This window comes from Rattus norvegicus, chromosome 4, assembly GCF_021556685.1.
Source record: "Rattus norvegicus strain SHRSP/BbbUtx chromosome 4, alternate assembly SHRSP_T2T, whole genome shotgun sequence".
Lineage (NCBI taxonomy): Eukaryota > Metazoa > Chordata > Mammalia > Rodentia > Muridae > Rattus > Rattus norvegicus.
The window spans coordinates 167,584,803-167,595,220 of NC_141537.1; the positions used below are offsets into that span (position 1 = coordinate 167,584,803).

Here is a 10,418-nt window from a genome sequence, read left to right on the forward strand (position 1 = left end):
GCGTCTGTGACTCTTGACCTTTTTCCTAGGTTTTCTATGTACAGGGTTGTCTCCCTTTGTTATTTCTTTATTGCTTCTATTTCCATTTTTAGATCCTGGGTGTTTTTGTTCAATTCCTTCACCTGTTTGGTTGTGTTTCCCTGTAATTCTTTAAAGAATTCTGTGTTTCCTATTTAAGGGTTTTTACGTGTTTACCTGTGTTGTCCTCTATGTCTTTAAGGTAGTTTTTTATGTCCTTCCTAATGCCCTCTATTGTCATCATGAGATGTGATTTTAAATCCACTTCTTGATTTTCCTGTTTGAAGGGGTATTCAGGATTTGCTGAGAGAAGTGGGTTCTGATGATGCCAAGTAACTATTTTTTGTTTGTTTTGTTTTGTGTGTGTGTGTGTTTGTGAGTGTGTGTGTTTATGTTCTTGTGTTTCCTTTCACCATCTGGTTATCTCTAGTCCTACCAACTTTTGTGTCTTTCTCTGTGATCATGGTTGTGCTAGAACTCCTCAAAGTGCAGCTGTCTCTGTGATCCTATGGTTCTAGGATCTTGTGATCCTCAGATTCTGGGTGTGTGAGAGCTCCTGGTAGTCTAGTTTCCTCTGAGATCCTGAAATCCTACTGTGACTAAGGTCCTGAGATCCTGTGGTGTCAGAGCTCCTGAGAGTCAAGCTTTGTCTGTGTGCTGCAGGAGTGGGTGGGGTGCCAGAGCCCTGGGTTTGTTCTGTGTATTGGTGCAAGCTAGAGGAAACCCATGCCTCTGTCTAGTGGGGTTTGTGTTTCCCTGGTAGCTGAGTGAGTTCCACTTATATTTGGTATTGGGAAAGGTGTTGTAGCCTCAATTGTGATCTTGAGTGTGTCAGAGGTCCAGTGCTCCTGGTCGTGTCCAATCTCCCAAGAACCCAGCTTCCTCTATGGTCCTGTGATCCTGTAATTCTGAGCATTTCAGAGTTCCTCTGATCCTATGCCTGTTATAACACCTAGGAGTCAGCCTTCCACTGAGTTTTTTGGACTGGGTGTGGAGCCAGTGCCAAAGGCTACTCAGGGCACTGGTTCAGACCATAAGTAATCAGTGCCACTGGCTGGGTGGGGATTCCTGTATCTCTGGATCCTGGGTGACACAGTAAAGCTGTTTTTTGAGGTGAGTATTGTGATAGATGTTGTGACCTCTGCTGTGACCCTGGGTGTTTCAGAGCACCTGGGAGTTGGGCTCCCTCTGGGTGTTGTGGGAATGGGAGTAGAGCCAGAACCCAAGGTCTGCTCAGGGCACTGGTTCAGACCAGAAGGAACCTATGCCATTGGATGGTTGAGGGTTCCTGCATCCCTGGATCCCAGGGAGAACCTGTTATTCTAGGTGTTGAGACAGTTATTCTGACCTCCCTCCCTCTGATCCTCAGAATAGTAGAGTACCTGTGAGTATGGCCTTCTCTGGGTGTTGTGGGAGTGGGTGTGGAGCCAGTACCCAATGTCTTCTCAGGGCACATGTTCATACTGGAACAGATCAAGTTTTTTTTGAATGAGCTACTTGCTTAAAATTGGCCTACATATTTTACTAATAACTTTTCAACAGGTTTAGCATGTGAAAGTGTTTTTATGAAGACTCAAAATCTGTATAATAATATACAGAACTTGAAGACCTCATTGCTTGACTCAGTAACTATTTTCTGTCAGAGAATTCTTCATATTCTTTCACTAGAGTAGTTTTGAGATAAAAGTTTTTTTCTTTTTCTTTCTTTTTTTTTTTTGGTTTTTTGAATTTGGAGCAGTTTCTTATCTAGATGCATAATATATTTTCCTTCAATTCAAACACTGTCCTTTAGTCAAAGAACAGGATAAACCCATCCTTTATTTATGTCTTGATACTATTTGAAGAAATTAGGTATTTTGGGACCTTAGAAACTAAGAAAGATTTAAAAACTAGGACAGAATTTATATATGTAGAGAGAGAGAGAGAGAGAGAGAGAGAGAGAGAGTGTGTGTGTGTGTGTGTGTGTGTGTGTGTAAATTATTCACATTATAGAAGTGCTGATGTTATGGACTGACCCTGGGCTCCAATCTCATAGGTAGCAATGAATAGCTTAGTAAGAGCACCAGTGGAAGGGGAAGTCCTTGGTCCTGTCAAGACTGAACCCCCAGTGAATGTGATTGTTGGGGGAAGGGTGGTAATGGGGGGAGGATGGGGAGGGGAACACCCATACAGAAGGGGAGGGGAAGTGGTTAGTGGGATGTTTGCCCGGAAACCGGGAAAGGGAATAACAATCGAAATGTAAATAAGAAATACTCAAGTTAATAAAGATAAAAATGAAGTGCTGATGTTAAAACTTAGTATTTCATTAGGGCTGGTGAGATGGATCAGCAGCTAACATTACTTTTTCCCTTTCAGAGGAGCTAAGTTTGGCTCCCAGCACCCATATGGTGACTGACAACTATCAATAATTCTATTTCCATGGCATCAATTTCAATTCTCCTTAAACACAATACCCATGTGGTACACTTTTACACTTTCAGACAAAAACTCATACACATATATTAAAGTAAATGAATCTTGAAAATGTTAAACTTAATTAATTGTGATCTTGTTAAACCACTCTATGGATTCAGAACATGACACATGACAGTATGTGTTAAGTTGCTTTTGATCAGAACAACAAGAAAAGTAACAAACACCTGCTGACTGATTTTTATTATTACATAGGCTTCAGAGAAAAGTGGATGCTGACTTGATCTCTGTTAAAAACCACAAAACCTTTTTGAAATATTAATTTGAAAACACACATATTTTCCTCTGTATTGGAAGTGAAGTCTAACAGGTAGATTATTTATTTTCTTATTTATTTATTTATTTATTTATTTATTTTATTTATTTATTTATTCATGTTCTGGAGTTTGTGTCCAGGGCTCAAAAAATGCCAATTAATTACTCTTAACACAGAATTGTAGCACAACTCATTGCTACTTTTTCCAGCTATGTGTTCCCTTTCATGAGATAATTATTTTAGAATTGTCTTGTAACTGTCAGTATTTCCACAGGCATACGCACGCACACACACACACACACACACACACACACACACACACACACACACATCAGATGTGGAGTGAAGTGTAGGGGGGTAGGGAGTATCTGGTGGAATAGACATGGGATTTGGGCATGGATATGATTAATGCATATGTATAAAATTGTCAAAGAATAGATAAATAGCAGCCCACTGTCTGTGGCACCAATCAGCTGTACACACCCAGAAACCCACTAGCAGGCATTCTACACAGAACAGGCAGAGATAGACATGTGGAAGACGACCAGTCCTGTGGCCTAGCTGCAGTAGCAGACAATGCAAAGTGCAGGTGTGTAGTGGACTCATGAAGAGAACAACATCTTGAGCATTTTGAAGAAATATAGAATGAGAGATATGGGGCTGGAGAGAATAACCTGCTGTGAATGCCATGCCCTGCCACCTGTGGTGATGGTAAAATCTGAGCCCATACTGCTCCTGAGGACCATGTCTGGGTCTGTGTCCATGAAGTAGCAGTTGCTCTTGTTTATGGCTCATATTACATATTACCACTAAAGATCATTTGGACATCCCTCATCTGGACTATAACCTCAGCCCACAGTTCAAGTGATAGGCAGAGCTAGTACCATCTCTTTCCTGCTGCAGTCCTTTGGACAGTATATGCAGTACATCACCTGGCCCCTGTAGCTGAGGGCACTTGTGGACTTACCATGAAGATGTAAAAGTGAGAGAGCTGGCATTGTCATTAACCTGCTATTAAGTGTCCCACCTTCAGTACCTGAGGTAGGAGAGCTAGACTCAGGGTTGTGAGAGTAGGAAAACTCTCTCTACCACTAACCAGCTGCCACACTCAGGAAATTCTGCCCTGAAACTTGACTGGATAGCACAGTATAACTGGCATGGTGGCCTGTGTAAACTATGAGAGCTGGAGAGCCTACTGTGTATCTTGTTGTCTGCAGCATTGTGTGAGCTACCTGGGACAATGAGGGAGAGCTCCCAATAGTAGTCAAGGTACAAGAAAGTTATGTGTTAAATCAACTCAGTTTCCACCCATTCCCAGATCCAGGACATTGAGTTCTGTCTCCCCAGCATCTATCTCTGATCTTCTGGAGCATGTGAAAAGATTGGTTTTGAAAATGTAAAGTTGCAGAATCTCCATGACACAGGGCAACAACTGTGAATATTCTAGGTAAGGTTCCAATATTGACGATATATCAGAAGCTAGAAGACTTGAACCAGATCAATGAATCATCAAAATGAACATTTGCAAGTAAAATTGTGTGGACAAAAGTGTATACTGTGGAAAACACTCTGATAAACCACAGCTTCCACAATAAGATTTTTAAATGCATTTTATTCTTTAAGTTTAGCTTTATACAAATGCGGAGGGTGGATACAGGAGGGCAGAGAGATGGGTGGAGATGGACTCCTAGTGTGAATCTCATAAAGAACCAATAAAAGTTAAAAATAGCATTATTTTTAATTAGTTAATAAGCAGCATTTAAAATCAGAATAATAAAAAATAAATAAGAAACTGAAATGAACACTGGCAATAAGATATTAAACACAAAAGAAATGAAAAAGAAGAGAGAGTCTTTTAGGTCTTGAGATTTTTCCATTTTATTTTTTTGGTTTAGACTAAGCTAACTTTATATATTTGCAGAATAATGTTTTTGTCTAGTAATATTTTGCTACTTGAAAAATTTATGGTTTTCTTTATTCCTATGTAGTTGGCTTTTTATGATTGTTTTTATACTTCTTTCCTACATTCAATGCAAAATTATGTTTCCTAATTTGAGAGATTCCAATCTTCCTGGAACATCTTCAAAAATATTTCCCTTCTGTGTTATTAAAGTAAATACTAAAGACATTAGGGCTGGTAAGACTGCTTAGTTAGGACTGCAAATCTTGTTAATGATTGATGAATCATTCAGAATGTTGATACATATGAAAATGAGGCATTTCACCATAATTTATGGCTTCATTAATATTGTAGATGCATGTGATTATCATGGTTATGAATCTTCATATACATCCTAATAAATCATTGCATAGTGTCTTCACTTCTCAGTGCTGTGGTGATCAGGAGCCATCAGAGAATGAAAGAAATAAAGGAATAGTAAATGTCAGAATGACCACTCTTTTTTAATCTCTGGGAACCCATCATTATGTTGTTTCCATGAAAGTCACTCAAGTTTTAAAAAGAATTGTATGAGTGGAAGAAGAAAAGACCAGATCTTGGTAAAGGAATAGGGATTTAGAGAACATTCAAAGGAGAACAACAAATACAGCTTTTATGAATTAACACTCAAAAACATCGGAAGTTTTCAGGATTCATAAGACTCTACACACTTTGTATTTTTGCTCTATAATTAAGATTCAATAAAATGTAAAAATAAAGAAGTAAATGGAATAATTGTAATTATCTCTAAAAAGCATTGAAAGACAGTTCCAATGTATACTTATACTATTATAGCAATCTCATTGGCCTTTAGGCCCAGGTATATATTTATTAAATATATATATATATATATATATATATATATATATATATATATATATATAATTTGTATTACACACACACACACACACAAACACACACACACTGAACATCTCAGTCAGAGAACACTATGGGATTCATAAGACTGTCATTATCAGAAGAATGTGAGCTGACTGATAATAAACCTTCCAAAAGAATATTAGCTACTAGCTACAGGAACAGAGACCACAAATTAGGAACAGAGAGTAATATCTGTAAGAAACAAAGAACCCTTTTTTGCAGTTTGTCAAGGCGGCTAATCCCTAGAGTACTGGCATACTAAGACACATGATATGCTAACAGCATCACTATTTATGTGGTTTAATATTGAAATTCACATCTTATGTGAAGTCTTCTGCTTATGTAACAAGTATATGGAAAATATAGCCAAAGAGCTGGCAGAAATTGGGGATAATATGGAAACAAGAATGTCTCTCAAGTGATAGTTAACTGATATGTATAGGGAGGACTGCCCCTTCCTAGAAATAACATCCCAAGATGTCAGTGTAGCTCTTGCTCAGAATAAGAAATAGCAAACAGTATTTGCATGCTAAATATTTTATTGGAATCATTCTATAGGAGCAATATTAAAGACATCTGTCTTCTGTTCACCTGAAAGAAAGAAATAAACAAGGTATGGGAAAAGAAAGACACAATGCGTGATTTCAAAATGTCTAAGATATCTTTTAGTTTCCTGGAATTATAATTGTGTTTGAGTTAAGACTTTTGATGAAGAGTGAATTTAAATTACATAAACCATAGAATTTTAGGGTCTATCCAAGTTTTGGATATATACATAACCTATATCTTTAAGGAACAGGGTGGTGTTACCTGGAGTTTGGGGAATTGTATGAAAGATGAAGTATTTAATTACCTTCTCAGTGCTAAGGAATCAGATGGTTATGCAAAAAATGACCATAGGTAACTTGGCTGTTCATGGGTTGCGTCCTGGGCTGGGTCCTGTGGTTTTCCAGGCTGAGGGGGTCTCTGCTGGTGTCCTCCCTGTGGGGGTGGGCCTTGTGGGTTTCCAGGCTGAGGGGGTCCCTGAGGACCACCCTGTGGGGGTGGGCCTTGAGGTTTTCCAGGCTGAGGGGGTCTCTGCTGGGGTCCTCCCTGTGGGGGTGGGCCTTGTGGGTTTCCAGGCTGAGGAGGTCCCTGAGGGCCACCCTGTGGGGGAGGGCCTTGTGGGTTTCCAGGCTGTGAGGATGTCTGAGGGCCTCCTGATGGGGGTGGACCATGGTGGTGTCCTGGAGGAGGACGCTGGTGATTGCCTCCGTGTGGTGGTGGTCTCTCTGGTCTATTTCCGTCATCCCCACTGCCATCATCATCACCATCATCGCTATCATCACCATCACCGTTTTCATCAGAAGCAGGAGGTGGTTTCTGATGATGTTGACCATGTTTCTGGTTCTGCTGCTCTACATCTGCTTAAGTATGGATCAAAGTACATTAATGTATACTTTCTCTTTTTCCCAGGATTACCACCCCCACTCCTACTTTATGCCATTGATGAATCATGAAGCTTAGTTTTCATATTTATCATATTACTTTCATGTATCTCAACACTTGATATGAATTTACCCTTAATTTACTGTATTAAGGTAATTTTATGTTGGTTGCAATTCCCATATGGAAGTGACAAAAGGGGGAATATTTTTTAAATGTTACTGGTTAGAACTTGTTAGAGTAGCAAAATTGTGACAGCAAAGCTTTATCCTTTAATATATCATGGTGTATAAAGTCCTATAATCACGTGTAAAGCAAGACAGAAACGTAATAAGAAGTTTTTCTATTCAATAGTTATGCAAAATGTTTGTAAAAATTAGTCAGCCTTGAAAACAGAACATAGTGAAAAAAACAAATTTAAAAATGGAGAAAGCACAGGCTCTGCACAGTTCCATATTTTTATATAATCTTAGAATTCTACTTGGAATCACTGGTGAATGATGTCTTAACAAAACATAATGCCAGGGAGGATTTTAAATGGGGATACCCATTATGTGCATTGTATGTAATCCCTTGTTTCATCTATGTAAGAGACAAATGTCTGTTTAGTTATCAAAGGATAGCTCCAACTCTTCAAGTGTACAGCCCTGCTATAGAATCAATGCTGGGAAGGTTGTCTATTTATCTTTGGGGAAGCTTAACTGTCATGAATTTGATAAAATTAGAAAATAATAATGAGATATTACAGAATTGAATAATTACAAATGTAAAGGTTACATAGAAAGTCAATAGAAGATGGATCTCTCTTTACCTAAGAGTTGAGAAGATGAGTCTTCATAGATGACCTCTAGGAAATAAGCACAATGAAGTGGAAAGTTACTTATGACATTTTTAGATTGCTAGGAATCCTGACAGGATGGTATCTACACTCAGTAGCAGTGACTATTTAGTTCATTGTTAGATCTATCAAACTTCACTGATAGTTTCCATTAAAATTCTCAGAATGTCATGAAGAAACATTTACATTCTTGATGTTTTATTTCATGACCTTCATTTCTTATATTTTGTTCATATTTCCTTCATTGAGATTAGAATAAACATGGCTTTCAGTACTATAAACAACACAGTGAATATTGCATGGATGTCATTAAAAACAAGAGAGGAAAGTTAGGGTAGCAAGATGTTTAAGTGGGGGAAAAGTACCAGCCTAATGACTTGTATACAGTTTCTGACTATGCATGGTATGAGGGGAAATCTTGCTACCAATAAGTTGTCCTCTATCAGAATGCATATGAGCATGTAAAAATGTACAGACACATGGACAGACAGACAAATAAACTAGGTATGCATATTTACATACAGACAAAATAATTAAATGAATATAGAAATTATTTTTAAAAGAAATTATTCATATTTATAGCTCATTTTGTCCAGAGTTTTAAATTTGTTATTTTTCCATTTCTTCAAACCATCCCTGATATATTTTTACTTCTTTCATTTTTCTCTATTCTCTGTTCACTAGGCAAGTGAACACTATCTGTTTTTCATAACACCATACAAACTGAGGTTCCCTTTGTCAAGTATAAAATACTGTCGTGCATCATCCAACATCAAAATGGTCTTTTTTAAAAGGCACTCAGAGGGCTCACCTCCAGTAGAAAGACAGAATATCAAATGAAGGGATGGGGTTGCCATCCCACAGTCAAAAACTCTCACCCAGAATTGTTCTTGTCTAAAAGAACTGCAGGGACAAAAATGGAGAAGAGACTGAGTGACTAACCCAAATTGGATCCATTTCAAGGGGAGGCTCAATGGTCTAGCACTATTATTGATGTTATGGTGTACTTACAGACAGAATGTGGAATATCTGCCCTCTAAGAGACCCAACAAGCAACTGACTGAGACAGAAGCAGATACTTACACTCAACCAATGGTCTAAAGTCTGGGAACCCTGTGGTCAAATTAGAGAAAGGATGGAAGAAGCTGGTCCAAGGCCCCCAACACATATACAGCAGAAGACTGCCTAGTCTGACCTCAGTGAGAGATGCACTAACCATTGAGAGACCTGAGGCTTCAGGGAGGGGAGACATGGAGGGGTAGGAATGGGGGTGAGGACAAATTCTTGAAAACAGGAAGAAGAATGGGATGAGAAAATATCAGAGGGCAGAATAAAAGGGAGATAATGACTAGACTGTAAAAAAAGATTAAAAGATAATAATAAAATAACAAAACAAGAATATTTGGAATAAATAAAAAATAAATGCACTCATGTTATTTTGTTGCAACATTTTTAACGTATGATTATAGTTTAAGCTATAGAGGTAAAACAATAGCAAATGTTCTACTCTTTGTTCTCAAAATTCTTTCCCTCAGTCCCTTTCCATCTTCTTTCATTTCTCGCAGTCATCAAGAGAAGTGTGTTGCTCAAGTCCCGTGTCACTGTATGACTCTCTCCCCTACTTCATACCTTCATCTGAGCCATGAGCTGAGCTCAGAACCAGCAAGGCTGCTGTGAGCAGGACCACCAGCATCTTGGAGGAGACTCTGGAGTTGCTCCCAAGTTTGTGCTGGAGGAAGGAAGGCCAAAGTCTTTATAACACAAGTAGAACAAAAGCACTTTTCAGGTCTTTACTCCTGACCTGACCTGACACACCAGGAAGCCTTGCATCCTTGACTCTTCTTTGGGACTTTAGCCTAGCAGGATGCAGTGAGGAGGAGCTTGTCAAGCATTCAGGTCTAAATCATATGATACGAAATTTGAACAACAATGTTAAAGTGATAGAGTAAAATTTTAGATATTAGAAATGAAATTCTATCATTGGTTAAACTTTAGTTTGATGTAAAAGTGACTGTCCTTATTAGTTGCGATCTTGGGAGGATTGACTTCCATACACACATGTATATTTGTGTAAGTAAATGTAGTAACAAAATGAGTATAACATTGTGGTCACATTTTGTTCAGTTTTGCAGCAAATTAGCACACCGAGGTAGGACACATAGTAAGAGAGACAAGCAAGACTGGCAGCATGTTTTCACTCAGATAGGCTGTCCAGAATTCCCCATATTTGGTTCAAAATGAGGAAACTGATATCTTCAAACTGAAAGGCTGAATATTCTTCATATTTCTATTCTTTCTGTGTCAGGAAAGGAAAAATGGCAGAAGAGAGACCAGGTAAGTTTCAGATTAATCAATCCATGAACATGTAGTTCTCACATGTACCACAGAATTATATGCTCCATAGATAATATCCTCATTTCCACATATATAATTTCTTTAGAATATTAAATTAGATTATGTTCCTGTTGTTTTCTCTAGAAAACATTTCTGGACTATTTATTGGTTATAAACATGAACAAGGTAGTCTGACATTACCTTCAAAGACTCCAAGGTATTGCTATCACTGAATATTTTCAACATGGAAAATTTGG

At 38.3% G+C, this 10,418-nt stretch overlaps 1 protein-coding gene across 1 annotated transcript; it reads right to left on the reverse strand.

The window, feature by feature from the left end:
- Positions 1 to 6,086: 6,086 nt before the first annotated feature.
- Prb1 (proline-rich protein BstNI subfamily 1) lies at positions 6,087 to 9,553 on the reverse strand. The gene is made up of 4 exons (NM_001395623.1): positions 9,457 to 9,553; positions 7,801 to 7,836; positions 6,418 to 6,967; positions 6,087 to 6,155 (listed from the first exon to the last, which is right to left on the reverse strand). Exons 1-3 carry the CDS (start codon positions 9,518 to 9,520, stop codon positions 6,444 to 6,446), a joined length of 624 nt encoding a protein of 207 aa, NP_001382552.1. The 5' UTR covers positions 9,521 to 9,553; the 3' UTR covers positions 6,087 to 6,155; positions 6,418 to 6,443.
- Positions 9,554 to 10,418: the final 865 nt, after the last annotated feature.

What these genes read in the sequence shown, in the direction of transcription:
- Prb1 (NM_001395623.1), bottom strand. Translation starts at nt 9,520, where the DNA reads ATGCTGGTGGTCCTGCTCACAGCAGCCTTGCTGGTTCTGAGCTCAGCT. An exon ending in AGCTCATGGCTCAGATGAAG is followed by an intron (nt 7,837 to 9,456) that starts GTATGAAGTAGG and finishes CTTATTTCCTAG; the next exon opens with AGGTCATCTATGAAGACTCA. An exon ending in CTCATCTTCTCAACTCTTAG is followed by an intron (nt 6,968 to 7,800) that starts GTAAAGAGAGAT and finishes ATACTTAAGCAG; the next exon opens with ATGTAGAGCAGCAGAACCAG.